Source organism: Aphelocoma coerulescens (assembly GCF_041296385.1).
Source record: "Aphelocoma coerulescens isolate FSJ_1873_10779 chromosome W unlocalized genomic scaffold, UR_Acoe_1.0 ChrW_unloc_scaf_4, whole genome shotgun sequence".
Taxonomy (NCBI): Eukaryota; Metazoa; Chordata; class Aves; order Passeriformes; family Corvidae; genus Aphelocoma; species Aphelocoma coerulescens.
This window is the reverse complement of record NW_027184083.1, coordinates 404159-426004: the sequence shown is the minus strand read 5'-3', so window position 1 is coordinate 426004 and position 21846 is coordinate 404159. Positions and strand designations below refer to the sequence as shown.

General features: G+C 47.1%; 1 protein-coding gene across 1 annotated transcript in view; it reads right to left on the bottom strand.

Annotated features, from left to right (window-relative positions):
• The window catches only part of LOC138102887 (protein FAM219A-like), a 279179-nt gene that overhangs the window by 14338 nt on the left and 242995 nt on the right, over nucleotides 1–21846 (bottom strand). Inside the window, exon 3 of the mRNA XM_069000657.1 lies at nucleotides 689–791. Within this exon, the coding sequence (XP_068856758.1) occupies nucleotides 689–791 (103 nt within the window). The remainder of the gene's footprint in view (nucleotides 1–688; nucleotides 792–21846) is intronic.

The window sequence follows — 21846 nt, the reverse complement described above, 5'->3', positions numbered from 1 at the left end:
AGCTAAGAGACAAAACATTTTAGAAGCTTCGTAGCTAGGGATCAGTGTGCCCCAGACCCCAAGGTCCTCTCCAGAACACATTCTGTAAACCAAGATAGAACCATCCAGGGGAGAGTTCCTTGGGGAAGGGGGCTCACTTGAGCCTCTTATTGGGGAATCTTTGATAGATATGCTAATTAGTAAAACCTATAATGCTATACCCAATGTTGGGGGGGGGAAAGAGAGGTGTGGAGACAGAAGACGAAGACAGAGATAGACTCGGTGGGGTACATCTCGATGTATATGACCTGGACGTGTACACCTAAGGATCCTTAAAATAAATACCAAGGTAAAATCCCTTTTCCCCTTCTAACCGTGTGTGACTCCTGATTTTAAGACCAGGAAAAGGCATCAGGAGATTACCCAGAACATGTAAAACAGTCATATCAAACTCCTAATTTCAACCAGGCTGGGCTGCCTCTGCCTCCTTCAGGCTGCATTGTCACCAATCCTGAGCCCAGTTGTCCCTGCATCTCCCCAGGGGATGGAATGCAACACAGCATTTGGGCCTGTCAGCTCCAGGAAGGGTCATCACTGCTCTCACAGTGTTTGGCAGTAGGCAAATAGCAATGAACATCATTCTTGCCCATCCTAAGGTCATTAGGGATTGCAGCTTAGAGCACAGAGGAGTGCTTTTCCAGTCCTTTACCTTGTTCGTGCCATCACATTGTTCTTCTTGGGCTGCTGATTAACTGGGCTTCCCATGTTGCTGTTCTTCAGGGAGCTCTTCTGAGCCAACTCCCTCTGCTTCTCTGCATATGGGATACAAAGGGGGAAAGCAAAATTAGGGCAACAGCCTGGTTGGCCACCATACAGCTGCAGAAACCCAGATTTGATAGCAGCAAAAGGCATAGCAGAATTAATAGCAACAGACATGACCTCTCCATCTCTCAGGAAAGGACACTGTAAAGACTGGATGAGCTGTGTCCCATTGTCTCCAAGGTCACCAAAGGCTAAAGCTTACATACCCTCTGTATTGGGTCTGACTGAGGCAAAGTTCACAGCCCTCACAGTGCTGTGCTTTGCATTAGTAGCTGGATGGGTGTTGATAACAGGCCAGTGTTGTGGCTACTGCTGAGCAGTGCTGTGCCTCTGACATTGCTTCCCCTATCAAAGGGATAGGAGTGGGCAAGATCCTGGGAGGGGACACAACCGGGCCAGCTGACCCAAATTAGCCAAAGATATTCCATACCATATGATGTCAGTTCAGATATACAAGCTAAGGGAGAGAGGAGGAAGAGGGGGGGGGGCATTCGTGATTCTTCAGTGTTTGCTTCCTGAAGGAACCATTACGCGTGCTGAAGCCCTGCTTCCCAGGAAGTGTCTGAACATTGCTGCCGATGGGAAGTAGAGATTGACCTTTTTTTCTTTAGCTTATGAGCATGCAGATTCTTGCTTATTTCTTTCTTTCACTGTAATAAAACTGCCTTATCTCACCCACTGGTTGTTCTCCATCTTATTGTCTCCCCCGTCCCATTGGGAAAGGGAGTGATAGAGCAACTTAGTGAGCACCTGACACCCAGCCAAGGTCAACCCACTACACCCTGACTCACAGCAGCTTGTTGACAACACACACTAAGATGGTCATAAAACTTCTGGATAAGAACCAGATGGGGTAGAGACCTTGCCTCTATCTGCACCTGGTTGCTGCATGGATTCTAAAACTGTGCTTTGTGCTGGGCAAGGGGATTTAACCTTTTACTTTTTCTCCTCCTACTGAGGCTGCCACTGAGGGGCCCAGTGGGGATAGAAAAGTGTGTCCATCAAAGCATCACCACCATTTAGTGTTAGCCCAGCCTAGCTTGACACCAGGCCTGAGTTATTACTGTTTCCCTTTATGGCAACTCAACAGACTAACACACCCCACAACAGAAAATGTTGATCCTGCTTCTATCCCTGGCAACCTGTGATGTCTCCTGTGTGTCTCTCTTTTATCTCACATTGATTTTTGTGAGCTTGCTTTCTTTATTAAAAAAAAAAAAAAAAAAAGTGAAACATTTTGCAGCTATATTTTTAAATAGTATAGTTTCCTTAAATTTTCAGAGCTTGTTGTTCTTGCTGCTGAAATGTACCTTAAAACTTGGACAGTACATCAAGCTTTCTTTGTGTATTCAGTGCAAGAAGGATTTAAATTAACTTCTTATTTAGGAGAGACTATTTTTCTTAATAACTTCTCACCACAGATTCACAACTCGCATTCAGGTCCAAAAGTTAAGCCTTCCGCAGGTATGCAGTGTTTGTGCTGTATTAATCCGCTCCTGCCTCCAGTAGGGATAGGAGCCCATGTATGATGGGTTATCATATAAACTGATATTCAATTTTCCAGTTCAAAGTCCTTCCTTGTTTCTTGTGGGACATCAGTTGGGTTGAGCTAGCAATTAGCCACAAATGTTGAGCTAACTGCTCCAATCTCATTCTGCAATGCTAGACAAGGCTTGTAGGGAAAAAGCCAAGCATGGGGCCAGTAAGGCAGGAAAGGGCCTAGTTAAAAACATTCTCCAGTGTGAGAAAATGTTGGGAACTATTTTTATGCATTCCAGAATAGGGGTTTACCAGACTGCTAGCTGGGGAACCTGAATAGTTAATTTTTTTTGCTTCTGCTTCCCTGTGATGTGTGAAATGTGCTGATATAGGGGTTTTTTCTCTTGTGGATTTTATTTCCTTTGGAGAGAAAAGCACCTTTGTAGAGGGATTCCTTGTGGAACAGGGAGCATAGGATACCCCAGGAGAGCTTGGGCATCCCAGGGCTGTTGCAGAAGTACCCCTGATGGGGCCTCAGGCTGAAGATAGGCTTGCAAGGCACCTGCTATCCGGCAGCCTTGAACAGCCTTGGGAAAAGGTATACACTGGTCAGCTCCCCCGCTGCTTAGAGGCTTTCTCATGGGAAAGGGGTGTGAACTTTGAAAAAGTATAACTTGGTGTAACCAAACAATAAAACGGGAGCACAATGCTCAAATCGTATCGGTGTTCGTGTCGTGACTCTGGCTGGATTCCCCTGCACCTGGGACCCCCCCCCCCCCCGCTAAACGTGACGCCCGAATGGCAGGGACCCGAGTGAGTTTTGCTGCATGCAGGTTCGCTTAAACGCGGTAAGACTCCGAATTTCATCATATCAGTGCGGCAGAGCCAGGGGAACCAGAGCAGGTGGCCCCAAAGCGGAAGCAGAGCAGCCCGACTCAGGGGGAGGGGCACAGGGGGGCCAAGGAGAAATGGGCGGTCCTAGCTCCCAGCTGAAAGTGGCGGCTCAAACCAGCGGTCCTAAAGCCCAGCCGAAAGTGGCAGAGCACAACCCCCCTCTGCCGGACAGCGGAGTGACGTCCGGCAGCAAAGCAGCTTCTGTGGTTTCGTCGCCTGCAGAGCCAGAGCCAGCCAGGGCTGTCGGGGGTCAGCCCCAAGAGGGGGAGAAGCACCAAGAAATGATGCAAGAAGTAATCAAAAGGCTTGCTGACTTATCTACACGGCAAGACGCACTAGAGTCCAAAGCTTGTGATGTTATGCCATCAGCACCGTAGCGTCCCGTGGCCCCACTGGTCAAGTTAGCACTCAAAGCTCCGACATTCCCGTCGGGAGAATCAGGCACAGTGCCTCCAGCCCCTCCCTTCCCACGAGGGGAGGTGCAGCCGTCGTTTCCATCAGCCCCAACAGAGAGGACTGACCCATTGTGAAGGAGATGGAATGGAGTTATCTGTGATGCAATCATTGAGGGTGATTGGCAAGCAGTGGATGCCCTCGCTTTCCCTGTACAAGGGAACACTGCAAAGTGGGAACCCCATGACTGGAAGATCTTGCAGCAAGCCAAGCAAACAGTCACCACGCATGGCTTGCGGTCTGAAGCTACACGAAGCATTCTGCAGTTTATCTTTACAGCAGATGTCCTGTGTCCGAATGATTGCATCAGCATTGCACAGTTGTTACTAACCCCTTCACAGTTCCTGCTCTGGGAGCGAACGTGAAGGCAGCTAGCACAAGAAGAAACTAGCAAACATCAAGGTGACACACAAGACCCACTGTATGCACTCCAAGCTGACATGCTAACTGGGAGTGGAGCTTATGGGGCGACGGTGACACAGCTGACCATGCCCGTAGTCATTCATCATTTGCCACAGACTCTTGCCCATGAAGCTGTGGAAGGTATCTTTTCAGCTTTATACTGGCTAGCGCTTGTATTTCAATGCCTTAGAAAGCCTCGAGCAACCTAGAGAGGCAGCACGGTTGATCTAGCACTTTAGTAGCTCTAAATCGGTACCTGTATCAGCTGCAAAGCAAATACCATCAGCAGAAGCAAAGAGGGAGAAATATAGCTCCCTGCCCGCTCAATTTCCTGCAGTTAGAAGCTTTCAAAATGAGACAGACAAGCAGAGATGTTCACAGGAAGATAGCTGAGCTGGGAGAGAGGGCGGAGCCTCCCCTCGACCATCTTTTATTCGAAGAAGGGGAAAGGGGAGGACTGGGGGCGGACCCGGGGTGACCGGTCAATCAGACACTGCTAAAGAGTCTGAGTTACATTTGGTTTTGCCCACGCTTAGAACAAAGGAGCTCGGAGCACATGGGCAGGAGCACATGTCTTTGGGAGGGGGAGGGGAAGCTCAGAACAGGCAGCAACAATTCCCTATTTTTTTTCTTTAAAGCTGGGTTGTAACTCTTAGTAACTTAAAGTGCATAGAACAGTAACAGAACAGCAGTGCAAAACATAATTGGAATCTATCGTCCCTACAACTCGACAGTACCTAGGATGCCTTTAAACTAGTTCCCCAGCAAAAAACTCAGGGGGTTAGTTAGGACATCTATGGTATGGAGTATCAGGACGAAGATTTACAGAGGACAGTGCAAAACCTGAGTGCAAAACAGTGCAACTTAAGGGAGTAACATCAAAATCTGCAGTAGGGGGTTTACATGAGGGTGCAAAATCAGGATCCTTTTTACGGCGTCTCTTCCAGGAGGCAGTTTTAAACTCCTTAATTTTTGAGGAAGTGACATAAGGTTTTACCCATTTCCCTGGGATCCATCTCAGTCCTTGAGGGGTAGATACGCTGGCATACCCACATCCCCAAGTTACAAGTTTGTATGGTCCTTGGATTTTTTGAGTCTCTGGGTCCCGGATCAGGACTTCTGGATTTTCCTTCAGTTTCTGTCTCCCGGTGTTCTGGAAATGACGATAGATGGGAGGGTTCGGATCTTCAAAGGTGCCATTCAGGAAGTTTATGGTAAACAGTGCTTTGCTGAGTCTGAGGACAGGTGAGTCGAGTTTAGTGGTCCCTGATTGTTGTAGCAGCATTCGCTTGAGGGCTTGATGGGCATGTTCAACAATGCCTTGTCCAGTTGGGGAGTGAGGAATACCTGTAACATGTCGAAATCCCCACTGCTGACGGATGTTTCTAAACTCCTGAGAGGTGTAGGCAGGTCCATTGTCAGTTTTTATCTCCTCAGATATACCGAGCACAGCAAAAGCTTGGACAAGATGTTTTTCAACGTCCTTAGCCTTTTCACCTGCATGTGCAGAGGCATACATAACACCAGAGAAGGTATCAATAGAAACATGAATGTATTTTAATCTCCCAAATTCACGGAAATGTGTGACGTCCATCTGCCACACTTCACCGCTATTAATGCCTCTGGGATTGACTCCCATGCCCAGTGATGGAAGCTGTAGCTTTTGGCAGTTGGGACATGTAGCCACTATTGCTTTTGCCTGTGTCCGCGACAGATGGAACATGCGGATAAGAGCAGGAATATTTTGATGGTACATAGCATGGCTCAATTTTGCCTGTTCGAAAACTTGGGGGAGCTTTGGTAAGTCGGCTGATAGAACTATGTCTGCTGGCAGAGCCAGAGCATCAGCTCTTCGATTACCTTCTGCAATAAATCCTGGCAGGTTTGTATGTGACCTCACATGTGTCGCGGGTTGGGTTTGTAACCGGGCAGAAACACCAATTTAGTGTAGTGGTTTGGTCTAAAATACTCATTACTCTTTATCTTCTGTGAGATAAGAATTAGGAGAAATGCAAAGCAGGCACCAACTTGAAAGAATATAAAGAAGTTTATTAACAGACCTAAAAGAGGAAAAAAAATTATACCACACCTTCAGAACTCTCCTCCTCCCCTCCACCTTCTTCCCTTCTCCCACTGACAATGTAAAAAGACAACCCTTAAGATGTTCAGTCTGTTTACCACTTCCATAATAACCTTGTTCAGTCCATTTAGAAAGAGAAGTCTCTTCTTGCTCCTGCTATGAAAACATTATCACAACGAGACAGCTGCCCACTTCCAAATATTGTTCAGTCCATTTAGGAAGAGGTCTCTCTGCTCGCGATGTGAGTCCCTTCCCCCGACTTGCAGCTTTTCCCGCAACTGCTTTCGAGGGTCCACTCTTGAAGTTTTTTGGGGTACAATTTTAAGGTTGAGCCATTCAGAAACAAAGAAACAGAGGCCCTTCTCCTTCCCAAGGAGCAAAGGGTCTTCCTCAGCTTCATCGTTAGGACTATCTCTGGGAACATCTCTAGGAATTGAGGTTTTTCTCCTTTCCCATTTGGAGCAAAAGTCCTCATCTGGTTCATCTCTCTCTGTCCAAACTTCTCATGAAATTACAGCTGCGTCAGCATCTGCCTATTGCTTACGAGTTGAACACTCCACCCCCCATATCTTCATGAAATTACAACGGGATACTCTGATATATCATAGCTTCACAACAGACTTTCAGCTTTAAGCATCTCCTCTCTCTCTTCCCTCAGGTTTTCAGCTCTTCACAGCAATAACAGGGTTAATCTCACCTCGGCCTTGCAGCTGGAATGTGGCTTATCGCTGTTGGTCACCTGACCTCTGCCGGACAGAGGTGCTGCTTTGCTGAAATCTTGGCCGCAGTGGAGAGGGGGGGTTCCGAGCCGCTCCGGCTGCCCACGGCAAGGCAGTGGGGGGGGTTCCATGGCTGGAACAGGCCCATGGCTCCAGGCTAGCCGTGGCCCAGCCCGGCATGGCCCAAGCAGGGCCTGGCCGGGCCTGCTGGCCCCTGCATGGGGCCTACAGCCACCTGTCCCAGCGCCGGAAACGAGAGAGAGCTTGGGGGGGGAGTTTGTCTATTCTTAAGTGTGTATTGCAGAGGCGGTCACAACTTTAAGTGGCTTAAAGAATTGTCCATATTCAAACTGGCCAGCTGATAGGTTCTATCAGGTCCCAGAGGAAGCTGTAAGCACCCCTTGGCAAGGACATCCCTTCCGGGACTGTGCTTGCTAACCTATGACAACATGCATGAGAAAATAGGGATGCTCTCTGTGGGAAACCAGATGAATTAATTTTGAGAGCAAATAATAAATTTTTTGTTTGAGATTTCCTTTAGGAGAGCATGCTCAGCTCTAACAGTTACTCCAGCTACATATGCTGAGTCAGTGACCAAATTAAAGGGTTCTTTGAACCTCTCAAATGCTCTAACGACAGCTGCTAATTAAGCTACTTGTGGGGATCCTTGGATTACCTTGATGTCAGATTCCCACTTTTGCGTCTTTGGATTTTTCCATGTAACCACTGACTTTTTACTTTTTCCTGAGACATCAGTTAAAATGGTAATCACATCGAGGGGTTTTCTGCTTTGAATCTCTCGAGGGATGAAAGAGAATGCCAGAATAAACATGTTATGTTTTGGGTAATGATTTGATATTTGGCCTGAGTAACTATCTAATGCAAATTGTAAATTTATATTATTTTGGAGTAGGTGATCTAATGCGTCTGTTGTTACCGGTAAGTAGATGCATGCAAAGTCACATCCTGCCAGGGTGCAGAGCCTTGCTCTACCCTTCATGATGATTTTTGCTATTAATTCTTGTGGCTGTGTGATGGTTTTAGGAGTTTGGAGTGGAAGGAAAACCCATTCAATTATGATGAGGGGTTCCTTCTGCTCTTTGTCCCACTGAAATATGAGGCCGTGAAAACGTGGTACCTTCCCTAGAATGACAAGCTTAAAGACTAGGGAGGGCTGATACCTGTGTGCTTGTCTGGGGGAAATGAGCTCTTGTATCTTTCTGAGAGACTGCCTTGCCTCTTCTGTCAGAGATCTAGGGGATGCAGGACCGCCTTCCCCTTTTACCAGGTTTGCAATAGGAGCTACATCCTCTGTGGTGAGTCCTAACCAGGACCATAAATACTTCAGTGTCCCACAGATCTGTTGTAATTCCTCTAGTGTTTTTGGGTTATTATTAATGGTGACGGGTGATGGTGTGATAGAGGTTTCTGTGATTTTGAGTCCGAGGTATTTCCAAGGGCTTGTTCTCTGCATTTTTTCAGGTTGTAATTCAAAGCCCTTGGCCTCTAGGGCCTCAATCACCATGTTAAGTGTCTGCTCAAGATACTGATTATTGGGAGCACACACCAGCACATCATCCATGTAATGTAGGATGATGGCTTTCTCTGCTTTGGCACGGATGGGAGATAGAATTTTAGCAATATACGCTTGGCAGAGAGTTGGGGAATTTTTCATACCTTGGGGAAGCACAAGCCAATGGTAATGTTCCATGGGAGTTTCACGATTAAGAGATGGTACAGAAAATGCAAATCGAGGGGCATCTGCAGGATAGAGTGGAATATGAAAGAAGCAATCTTTAATGTCAAGAACAGCTAAATGCCAATGTTGTGGGAGCATTGAAGGTGATGGCATACCTGGTTGAAGGGGTCCCATGTCTACAATAACCTTACTAACTTCTCTAAGATCTTGGAGTAGCCTGTATTTGTTCTTTCCCGGTTTTTGTATTACAAACACGGGTGTGTTCCATGGGCTGTTAGTTGGAACTATATTTCCTTTAGCCAATTGTTCAGCTACTAACTTTTTGAGTGCCTCTAAGTTTTCTTTTCTTAGCGACCACTGGTTAACCCACACTGGTTCATCTGTTTTCCAAGTTAATTTCTGTGGATGGCACTAAACTTCAGTGGCCTGCAAGGGAGAATTTTGGTGCCTAGGGGTGATAGCAATTTTTGTTCCCCACTGGGACATGGCATCCCTTCCCCACAGGGTGAATTTGGTGTCCAGGACATACAGACGAAGTGTCACTATTTGTCCTTCAGGACCTTACATTTGGATGGTGTGTTTGGATTGCTTCGCAATTTGGGTACCTCCAATCCCATGTATGATGCCCTGAGATTGTAACTCCCATTGCTCAGGCCACTTATCAAATGGAATGACAGACACATCAGCACCTGTTTCTATCATTCCCATTATACTGATTTTATGTGATTTGTGATGGAGCTTACATTCTATTACAGGTTTGTCATTTCCCAAAACCTCAGTCCAACAGATGGCTGGGATATGATCATCTGTGGGCAGGTATTTGGGCAGTGGAATGGCCTGTGCAATGACTTGACCCTTTGGCATAAAGTACGGTGGATATATACATTGTACAATTAGGTTAGAACACCCGTTCTGATCCACTTTCATGAGTGTAGGTGTAACCTCTATCCCAGCAGGTGTCTCCCAAGTGTCCCCAATAACAAAAAGGTATGTAAGGTCTTGCGTGTGGTCCACATTCTGGAATGAGATGGGTATTACAGTCTGTTTGTTGTTGTTGAAATGGTGTGCTTAATCACAGGTTACCTTAAACCTGAGTCCAGAATTCCAAGTTGCTTTGTCTGCAGCCCTATTTATGTCTGAACGCGGAGCTGTTAGGACGCATTGAGTCGCTAGTTTCCCTGCTGTTGACCTGGGGAAACAGTCTTTGGAGAGTTTTTATCAGCAGTTATAACCATTCTGCAATTGCGAGCTACATGTCCCCTTTTCTGACAACGATAGCATATAAGGTTACCACGCGATTGAGTTTCTCCTGTACCCGTAACATTCTCTACAACTTCCCCAACCATCCCCACTTTTTTCAAAAAGGGAGCAGCTGTGTTCAGCTGCACCTTCTTTGTACAGACTTCGAGGATGGATTCAACAGTAGGAGGAGGAAGCAGACGGAGAGTGAGGATGACTTGTTTGCAAGCATCATTTGCATTAACTTGGAGAAGTTTGAGTAGGAACGCTTGTTGGAGGTCAGGATTAGGGACCTGGGAAGAGACAGCTTCGCACAAACGGTTATAAAAGTGAATAATATTTTCATTTGGCAATTGCTTGATGGTGGTATAATGAGAGTTAGGAGTTTGAGATGGTAATAATGTTAAGGCCTTTTCAGCAGCACATGTGATTTCAGTAAGAACTGGATGAGGCATAAGCATTGCTTGTTTTTGAGGATTTGCCATATTATTGTCACCAGATAAAAGGTCTAATGTGATATAATTATTCTCAAAGTCCAGGTAATTATCTGGAGTTTTCCACAAAATTTTTAATAAATCAGAAAAAATTATTTTCCATTGCTTTTTCCACATCATAAAATCACCAGGTGTGAGAAGAGTTTGCATCAGTGTAACTAAATCATGAGGTACAAGTAAGTGAGTTGCAAAAGTAGCACTTAAAAGGCTCTTAAAATAATTACTATGCATCCCAAACTCCTTAATTGCCTTGCACAAATCCTTAATATTAGAATAAGGAAAGGGTTTCCAATCAGGGTTTGCTCCATTGCTAGTAGGAGAGAGTGTAGTAGAAGCAGTTGGAGTTACTTCCTGGTAGCCTTGGGTTCCCAGATTTAGAGAAGTATTCACAGGATTGTGGGAACCTGGGGCGGGACAATGGGAAGCAGGGGCAGGGAGTGGAGGGGCAGGGGCGGGGAGTGGAGGGGCAGGAGGGGGGAGTGGAGACGGGACACAGCCGGAGGAGGGGAGGGGTTGGGGGCGGGGTTGTGGGAGGCAGGGGCAGTACTTGAGCCATGGGCAGGAACAGAGGGAGGTGTGAAACACGACGCTGTGGGGCCAGGGTTAGGGGCGGGGTCAGGTTGTGACGCGGGAGTGGGAGGGGATGGGGACAAGAAGGGATTTGTGGGGTGGGGGAGAAAGGGATTGTGGGAGGTGTAGTTTGGGGATGAAGGAACATTGCATCCGCCATTACTGGAGACAAACAAACTCGGAGAAAAGGGGTTGGGGGGAGGGATTTTTTCCCGGGCTGCGAGCACATGGCAATGCCTGTCCCTGGGAACAAAGAGATCAGGGGAGAAGGGGTTTTTACGCGCGCTTGAAACATGAGGGCTAGAAACTGGGGGCAAAGGAGTGGAGAAAAGGGGTTGGGAAGGTCCTGGGACGGGCTCTGGATTCCCGTCCAAGGCAGGGTGCTGAGGAAACACGGGTGAGCCAGGAGGACGATAGCTCTCCTGTACTAAAAAGCAGTCTACTCTAGCTGTGTTTTCCAGCGTAGGGGAAGAGGGGTCAGGGACACAGGGGTTGGAAGAGGGTATAAGGGAATTAACAGGGGGGTTTTGCAGAGGCTTTTCATGTACTGCCTTTTTCTCCGGCAAAGTATAACTTAGTAACAGGAGAGGAAAGAATTTTGAAACTGTTTCATCTCTTGCACGCCTAAGAGAGGAGAGTTTCCTCCCCACCTTATCCCAAAATTCAGCAGATCTTATGTCTTCGGAGGTCAGATTAGGAAAGTCCTGAAAAAGCCATTGTACAAAAGATTGAACTAGATTTTTAGGGTATTTATGCCCAGTTAAGGAAAGGTAGCTTTGAACTTGGTGGTATATTTCTCTATGGTGTGCAGAAACTTCAGATCCCATTATGAATGCACCACCACTTTAAACCTCAACCCAACTCGCCAAAAGGAGGAAAAAAAAAGAGAAAGTTTGCACCGACACAAGCTTAAGACAGGCGCCCCTAAACCAGCAGGGAAATACTCACCAGAATTCTGGATTTTCCCACAGGAAAGCAGGTCCAGAGAAAAAAAAAAACATGCGAGAAGGGTCTTCTGCTCACCAGCCGTTCCCTCGCCACGTGGTGTGGGGGAGGGTACAGGCTGACGCTCTGCGCTCACTGTTACGCAAAAAGTAACAGCTCGCTACACAGAGCTGGCACAGCAGGACGTGCAGAGCTAACTCCAGCAGACACACAGCTGCCGGGACACCCTGAAAGTCTCTTAGAACCGGAGTTCAGAGATAGCATGTTGGGTGCCAAATGTGGAAGGTATCTTTTCAGCTTTATACTGGCTAGCGCTTGTATTTCAATGCCTTAGAAAGCCTCGAGCAACCTAGAGAGGCAGCACGGTTGATCTAGCACTTTAGTAGCTCTAAATCGGTACCTGTATCAGCTGCAAAGCAAATACCATCAGCAGAAGCAAAGAGGGAGAAATATAGCTCCCTGCCCGCTCAATTTCCTGCAGTTAGAAGCTTTCAAAATGAGACAGACAAGCAGAGATGTTCACAGGAAGATAGCTGAGCTGGGAGAGAGGGCGGAGCCTCCCCTCGACCATCTTTTATTCGAAGAAGGGGAAAGGGGAGGACTGGGGGCGGACCCGGGGTGACTGGTCAATCAGACACTGCTAAAGAGTCTGAGTTACATTTGGTTTTGCCCACGCTTAGAACAAAGGAGCTCGGAGCACATGGGCAGGAGCACATGTCTTTGGGAGGGGGAGGGGAAGCTCAGAACAGGCAGCAACACGAAGCCTTGTTGGCAGTACCTGAAAAGAAGAAGTCTCCCCCGTATGCAGCAGTCCGACAGGGGCTGTCAGAGCCATATGGTCAGTTTATCGACCGTTTGTCAGCAGCCTTAAAGGATGCAACTGAGCTCTCTGAAGAGCTCCAAGCGCAAATGTTCCGAACACTTGCCTTTGAAAATGCTAATAGGCAAACTAAGACAATTCTTGCCACGCTGCCCCAAGGAGCAGGTGTAGACGAGATGCTCTACATGCTACCCATGCAGAACAGTCATCTCAAACAGCTGCTTTTACTGCAACGCTGCAGAATGTCCTGCAACAACAGGGACAAGTCATCGCCGCAGCACTGACCAGAGGGGTACCCAGCAAGTGGTGCCGTGCTACGCATACAGGACCCCGAAGCAAGAAGGTGCAGTCAGCATCAGCTCCTGAAGAAAGTAACGCCACTACCATAACAGCTGGAACTCTGGGACCTCCGTCCCGAGAAGCCTTGGGAGAGGCTGCAGACGTGGCTGAGTGAGGGAGCTGAGGACTTGCCAGATCCACCACTCTCCATAGCAGGAGAAATAGCGAGACCCTGGGGCGAATGTAACAGCTGCCCTAGGTGGTTGCTAGTGACTTGTGGTGGGTGTCGGGGAACCCTGTCCAAAGGCAAAACTAAGGAGAGTTGCATAAATTTTTGGGTATAGCACCAGACACAGAGGTAGAGTGAGAAATTGTTTTTTGATTGTCTTGAGACAGGAGCATTAGCGGACATTTTCAATCAGCTGTCCACCCATTTAGATCAAGTGAAGGCAGTTAATTTGGCTATCATCTATGTTTTTACCTGGTGCTTCAGCAGCCAGGGCTCACGCTATTTTGCATAAACTTGCTTGCTAAGAGAGGGATGAGTTAAACATAACTTCGCGGATGCTTGACGAGCTAAGCGCAGATGTTACTAGTGTTAGACATACAATATTACAAAATCAAGCAGCCATTGAGTTTCTACTACTAGCTCATGGCCACGGCTGTGAAGAGTTCCAAGGTCTGTGCTGTATGAATCTTTCTGACCACTCTGTCTCAATTCACAAGCACCTCTCTGACCTCCAGAGGGGCCTACACAATCTTCAGGAGACAGACGACCCTATTGGAGATTGGCTTAAGGGTCTGGGTATCACCAGATGGCTGCATACCTTGGTAGTAGAAGGCTGCCAATTGCTATTTGTAGTTATATTAGGCTTAAGAGTACTTGGGTGTATTTTTTCTTGCCTTAAAGCGGGGCTGCAAAAAATCATCGACCAGACCTGGGTTGCCCAAAAAGAAAAGGGGGGATGTGTAGAGGGATTCCTTATGGAATAGGGGAATAGGATACCCCAGGAGAGCTTGGGCATCCCAGGGCTGTTGCAAAAGGACCCCTGATGGGGCCTCAGGCTGAAGATAGGCTTGCAAGGCACCTGCTATCCGGCAGCCTTGAACAGCCTTGGGAAAAGGTATACACTGGTCAGCTCCCCTGCTGCTTAGAGGCTTTCTCATGGGAAAGGGGCGTGAACTTTGAAAAAGTATAACTTGGTGTAACTGCACAATAAACTGGAGCACGATGTTCAAATCGTATCAGTGTTCGTATTGTGACTCTGGCTGGATTCCCCTGCACCCAGGACCCCCCCCTTGCTAAACACCTTTTCTCACTTGTCTTGGAAAAGTGGCATACCTACCAGGATGTATAAGTGCAAGATGGGCCAACTCTGTCCTTTCCACACAGGTAAAAGCAGGGGAACACATGTCCAAGGCCACCTTCTTGAGGATCAAATAAACATCAGAGATGCCTAGAGATTGTGGTGATGAGCATGACTGAGGAACCTGCAAGGAACACTACATACTCCTACAAACCCTGCCCAGCTCTGCTCCTGCCAATGGCTGAGTTGAATAAATGCTCATTGAACTTGGCAGGAAAAGGATGGGATTAATAACTCTCTGGCATGAGATACAAAATCAGAGTAATTTCTCAGGACCAGAACTTGAATTGGTTATCTTTGTCTCCAGAATAAAAGGCTGGTGTTTTGCAGGCCACATGAATTTTTCTGGTCAGACACAGAGGAATAAAGTGGTCTTTAACGGAGGAAAATGTTTACAACTCTAATCACAAGCTGACTTCCACCCATCTACACCAGCACTGACCACAAATACACAGCACTGAGACAAGCTGCCAATGCTTCAGGAGGCTGTATAATTCACAAAAGGCACTTGACTCAGAAAAAAGGTTACAGGTTTCATTTTCTGCCAAGATATTTAAGGCCTGATGGAGCTTTTTAAATGGACCATCACACTTTGCTTTCTATTGAATACTCGGTACAAGCACTAATGCTCTTCTCTAACTCAGATAACTCCTTCGGTCAATGAATCTGGACTTTTGTTAATTGTCTTTTTCCTCCAATAGATCTCCCCATGACTATTTCTGTGCTCTTACTGAGAGCTACTGCAATGTGTGGATCTGAACAATATGAGATTTCTTATTAAACCCCTTCTTTCCCTTATTTGGTGGTGTAGTGGTTTGGTCTAAAATACTCATTACTGTTTATCTTCTGTGAGATAAGAATTAGGAGAAATGCAAAGCAGGCACCAACTTGAATGAATATAAAGAAGTTTATTAACAGACCTAAAAGAAGAAAATAAAAAAAAATTATACCACCTTTAGAACTCTCCTCCTCCTCCCACCTTCCTCCCTTCTCCCAGTGACAACGTAAAGACAACCCTTAAGATGTTGTCTGTTTACCACTTCCATAATAACCTTGTTCAGTCCATTTAGAAAGAGAAGTCTCTTTTTGCTCATGCTATGAAAACAGTATCACACCGAGACAGCCACCCACTTCCATAATAACCTTGTTCAGTCCATTTAGAAAGAGAAGTCTCTTTTTGCTCGTGCTATGAAAACAGTATCACACCGAGACAGCCACCCACTTCCAAATATTGTTCAGTCCATTCAGGAAGAGGAGTCTCTCTGCTTGCGATGTGAGTCCCTTCCCCCGACTTGCAGCTTTTCCCGCAACTGCCTTCGAGGGTCCACTCTTGAAAGTTTTCTGGGGTACAATTTTAAGGTTGAGCTATTCAGAAACAAAAAAAACAGAGGCCCTTCTCCTTCCCTGGGAGCAAAGGGTCATCTTCATCTTTAAGACTATCTCTGGAAGCATCTCTAGGAATTGAGGTTTTTCTCCTTTCCTCTTTGGAGCAAAAGTCCTCATCTGGTTCATCTCTCTCTGTCCAAACTTCTCATGAAATTACAGCTGCGTCAGCATCTGCCTATTGCTTACGAGTTGAACACTCCACCCCCCATATCTTCATGAAATTACAACGGGATACTCTGATATATCATAGCTTCACAACAGACTTTCAGCTTTAAGCATCTCCTCTCTCTCTTCCCTCAGGTTTTCAGCTCTTCACAGCAATAAAAGGGTTAATCTCACCTCGGCCTTGCAGCTGGAATGTGGCTTATCGCAGTTGGTCACCTGACCTCTGCCGGACAGAGGTGCCGCTTTGCTGAATCTCGGCCGCAGTGGAGAGGGGGGGGGGTTCCGAGCCGCTCCGGCTGCCCACAGCAAGGCAGTGGGGGGGAGTTCCATGGCTGGAACAGGCCCATGGCTCCAGGCTGGCCGTGGCCCGGCCCGGCCTGGCCCAAGCAGGGCCTGGCCGGGCCCACTGGCCCCTGCACGGGGCCTGCAGCCACCTGTCCCAGCGCCGGAAACGAGAGAGAGAGAGCTTGGGGGGGGAGTTAGTCTATTCTTAAGTGTGGATCACAGAGGCGGTCACAACTTTAAGTGGCTTAAAGAATTGTCCATATTCAAACTGGCCAGCTGATAGGTTCTATCAGGTCCCAGAGGAAGCTGTAAGCACCCCTTAGCAAGGATATCCCTTCCGGGACTATGCTTGCTAACCTATGACAGGTGGCTTGGAGTGAACATTCCTAAAGCAATGTAAGTGCGGTAGGAGCATCCATGCCAGTGTCCCCAGCTAAATATCTTAAGCATGAATCAACAGTTCAGCTTCCTCTTGGATGCTATGAATCCTGAGTCCCTGGTGGCCAAAAAGTGAGGGCTAGCAGGACGAATGGAAGTCTATCTGTATTGGATTTGCGTGGCCAAGTTTTGGTAATGGGGGCTAGAAGGGTGGCTTCTCTGAGAAGCTACTAGAAGCTTCCCTCATGTCCAACCCCTCCCTGTCCTTATCTCAACTCATGAGCCTTTTGCTATATTTTCTCTCCCCTGTCCATTTGAGGAAGGGAGTGATAGAACAACCTTAGTGGGCACCTGGCATCCAGCCAGGGTCAACCCACCACAGCCCTGGAGTGTTGGGACAAGCTCCTAGGTGGTGGAGATGCACATGAGTCATTTCAGGCTTTGAGGCAAGGAAACCATCTTTCTGAGCCTTACAAATATGAGCCACTACTACTTCCATCACCCAAAGAAGCTGTTTGGATGACAATATCCTGAAGTAATTCTGGGCTATAAAATCCATCACACCAACCATCAGGTCCATCAGAATGGGGGAATGAAATTTTTAGTGCCCATTTTGTGCTCAGTGCTTCCTCCTGGCATAGCAGGTGGAGTTTGTGAACTCCATTTCTAGGTAGTGAGGTCTTTCCCAGGCTTCCAGCTCTTTTGGTTTTGGCCCCCAGACGTTTCTTTGAAGGCCAGGGCCCCAAACTCTAAGTACCTAAGTTCCTTCTAGAAATGTGACTGATTTAGGCACTTCTGAAGATGTTACTTTTGGGGTCTGAGATTTTAACAAAAATCTGTGATTTCACAAATTAAAATAGTTCTCATAGAAGCTGCAATCAAACACATAAACCAGCACAGTAAAGAGAAGGTGAGAGAAGGAACTACAACCTAGCCTCAATAAGTAAATGGCATTTTTCTTCGAAGTTTGCCCCATATTGGCTGATGAGACATCCAAATGAGCATGAATCCCAAGATCACAACCCTCCATTAACCCAACTGTGCTAACCTTTGTGTGAAACCTGGGAACTATGCACGTGGGGAATTCTCAGGGCATGAAAAGCTAAGATGCTTTTTCCTTCTCACTAATTCCAGACACTCCAGTATGGTAATCAAGTATTCCTCACCAGACTGCGTTCCCACATGTCTTTCCCAGCCCTCGAGGCCACTGCTTATTGGGGCCATGGCCCCATCAGAGAGGATAGGCAGTTTGTCTGCAGCACTTGGCAATTTCTGCCTCTGGCTATGAAAAGACACTCCAGGTCCAAGACTGCCTGTGCTGCCTGCAGCATTCCAGTATGTGCAATGAACTTCCAGGAAGGCTATGCAGCTTGATGGAAAAATCAGTGTTGACCCTATGAAACTAGCTAACTCAGGGCAGCTCTTGGGCACCAGAAGAATGACGAAGGGTTGTTAATAGTCACTCCCACCAAATACAGGGGAAAAGGAACATACAAGAACAAATGAAGAAATAAAAAATATCAGTGCTCAAATGATGCTATTTACATGGTATTTGCAAGTATTTGAAATAAGTTGTTTAGTTTTCATTTCACTTGGCTGTTCTACTTTTTATCATTGTACCTAGCAAAATACTCACACCCATTTGGTTTGTTGTCCTCCTTCCCATGAAGTGGTGTACTAGTTTGAAAACAAACCAGTGAGAGGCACCAAGTCAGAATAACAATTTAATGGAAATTAAAGAAAAGGAAAAGAAAGTAAAAGAAAACACTGACAGAGTCAAGATACAACCTGAGTCCCTATTAGGCAGGGTAGTGGTAGCAGTCTGGTGGAATGGTGGCTGCAATCCTCTGAAGTGGTGATCCTGTAGTAGAAGGGGTCTGCTCTTCCTCAGAAAGTCCAGCGGTGGCTGTGTAGCTCCTGTCCTCTGGAAATCCAGTGGAGCCAGTGTCTTTGTTGCTCAGAGTCCCAGATTATATCCACGATGGGATGCTTGGTTCCTCCCTCTGGGTGGAGCATCTCACAATGGGGTAATGAGTCATGAGGCCAAGTGTTGATTAGGCTCATTAACAGAAGATAGTCCAGAGGGAGTTATCTCTGAGTCATGCAGCAGGACAATGATGGGCCATTAACAGAAAGATAGTCTGGGGGGAAGAGGCAAGGAAACACTGCCCCACCTGATTTCAACAGCTCATGAGGATGGTAATAGAATACACTTCAACCCAGGACAAGTGGCTATGGGTGACTGAGCACACTGAGTACAGGTGTGATGGTTTGCAGAGCCAACAGGCAATCATTAGCCACGGCAGCAGGGCTGGTACAGTTTGGGGAGAAACAGCTTCCTGCTGGCTTTTCATGAATTTTCCAGACAGACATTTCCTTGAAGAAACAAGATAAAGCAGAGGAGGCTGAGAAGACATGAAGTAGCCTGCATGTGCCTTTGACATGAAGAAGTATGCCTAATTTAGTCTGAAGATCCTGTCTGGTCATTAGCAGGGTTGCTGTGTTGGGTAATCTACCTTGGTCTCCATGCTTGAGTGGAGCCAAGCAGGATTAGCTTTGGTTTCAGTGGAGAGCTCAGAGAACAGAGACAGCTGTGCTGTCAGCCTGATGCAATGGGGAATTTGGCTGACCAGTTTCATTTTAGAAAATCCTGGACATTGTGTCAGAAGAGGAACATGTGGAGTGGCATGTGTGTGTGTGTGTGTGTGTGTGTGTGTGTGTATGTGGGGAAGGGGTCCAGGATCCTTTTGATACCACTATACTACTCTGTACAGCATGAGGGACATCTCTTTGTCTGGACCTGCAAACCAACACATCACATCTCGTCCCTCCTTATCTACCTTGACACTTCATCTTTAAGGCACTTTGTCCCCTTATGACATTAAAATCATTTAAAGACCAGATAAATCCACTCAACGAGCAAGCTGCTAGCCTCACACTAGCCTGTTCTGCCTTCTGACCCCATCTGGGCCATTTAGCATCTGCTCCAAGTGCTGCTTCAAGGTAAGCTCTACTGGTGACAAGAAAACAGCCAAGGAAGCCCACAGAGCTTCCAATAAGACAGGAATAACACTGAAGTATACAGGAGCAAATGAAATACATGCTGCAGACATGATCAGGACCATAATCGGATCCTGTCTGGCAATGGTCTCATGATACAGCTGCACACAAAGGTCCTCAACAAGATGGTGCCCCAGCATGCTAAGCACTCAGCAAATCATTCCTGCCCTGGTGTGCTTTCACCTGCCTGACTCAGGATGTCAGAAGATGAGCAAATAATAGAGAACACACTCCCATGGGGAACCTCAGTTAGAGAAAATTGCATATAAGTCAAGAGGGCCTGAATTCCCCCCTTACTACTGGGAACAGCTACAAACCTAATGAATGTTTTCAATACTGTATTACTCAGTGCAATTATAAATGGTTAGCTGTTTAACTGGCTGGATGTGTCTAGCTGCTTTATAATGAGGCAAGGTAGTAATGGAGCATAGGAAGCAGAATGGACTTAATATGAGTGTGTCCATAGTAAAAACAGATTTGAATATATCCTAAAAATTATTCCTTGGTGTCGTGGCTTGACACTGGCCAAATGCCAGGCACCCACTAAAGTCACTAACTCTCCCTCCCCTGCCACAGCTGGGCAGAGAAGAGAGAAATTTAATGAAGGTTTCATGGAGTTGTATTAAAATGCCCTAGGGTATATTACCGTGTCCCGCAGCCGTAGGGAGGAGGAGAGAAGATCCAGCAGGCAGGAATTGTGCAGCAAGATTGATTTATTTAATTATTTTACAAACTCTTTTATAGACTTTTTTCTTCATAGTCTAATTGGACAAAGGATCAGCCACCCCTTGAGGGTGATTGGCTAGAATCCTAAAACATCCACTGTCAAAATATTTTTCTTCTGTATTATAAACAAGAGTTTTACAAGGTTGCAGGTGTTTAATTGGTTATAGAACTCTGCTACTATCTTCTGTGAGAGAGAAAAGTCTCTCACAGACTTAGAAAATAGCAAGAAAATTCTTGCTATCAGCATTTTTGTATCCACAGAGTTGAGATAAGGACCAGGGGAAAACACTCCAAGGGCAAAACATGCTCAACTTAGAATTACAAAGTGAATTTATTGCTAACAAAATCAGAGGAGGATAATGAGAAATAAAATAAGCCCTTAAAAACACCTTTTCTTCCACCAGCCCCTCCCTTCTTCCCACCGACAGCACAGGCAGAGAGGGGGGTGGGAGTTCTGATCAGTTCATCACCCAAGGTTATCTTCCGCTGCTCACTGAGAGGGGCCCTTCCTCTGCTATACCGTGGGGTCACTTCCCACAGGAAACAGTTCTCCATGAACTTCTCCAGCATGGTTCCAAATCTCACAAGCAGCAGTCCTTCCAAAACTGCCGCAATGTGAGTCCCTCCCACAGGCAAACAGTCCCAAAACTGCTGCAATGTGAGTCCCTCCCACAGGCAAACAGTCCCAAAACTGCTGCGGCGTGGGTCACTCTTCCATGGGGTGCAGTCCTCCCAGGACAGGCTGCTCCAGCCTGGAAGCAGGGGCCCCTTCTCTCCACCGGGTCTTCCACTGGATCACAGCCTCCTCCAGGCATCCACCCGCTCCAGCACGGGCACCTTCCCCACAGGCTGCAGGTGGATTTCTGTTGGTGTGACCCAGCCCACTGCGGGGCTGGGGCAGCGAGATGCCAATCAATCCCAGCCCATCCCCTGGGTCCAGTTTCCCAAAGAGGCAGACTCAGAGGGTGGGTCACGGGGTGGCTCAGAAGCCTAAGCCGCACCCCCCCGGGCAATGCCCGGCTACAAGCCACCTCCCCTTGTTCAGGAAAATTCTCGGTTACTGGGTTGTTCATTGATTCTCTGTTATAACTCCCACCTCTCAGTTTCCCTCAGTGGTTCTTGTTACATTGTATCCTCCCTCTGGCTTGTAACTCATTGGTTGTTTTCCCCTTTCACTGGGGTTTTCAAATTCCCTATAAAACTGAGGACAAGCCTCAGTATCGGATCCCATCATTCCCATCCCATCACATCCCATCATTCCCATCACATCGGATTCCAGCCTTCCAAGCTTGTTCGGGTTGCAAAACTTCTAACAATAAACCTGTTAGAAGCCAGACCCAAACAGCCTCTCTCTTCCTTTGTCTCCGAGCTAACGTGAGCCAATCCCATCGGTTCCTGCCGTGTTTCCTCTGCCAAGAAGCCAGATAGCTAGCCCAGCAAGCAGCTCTTTTCCTGACTCGAAAGTCGCTTCAGTGACGCGTGGAGGTAACGCAGCTGGACTGTCTCTGACCTGGGGCACGCCAGAGCTCATGCCTCGAGCACCAAACCCTGCGGTAGATCTCTGCATCCCCCATGGATCCCCATGGACTGCAGAGGGACAACCTG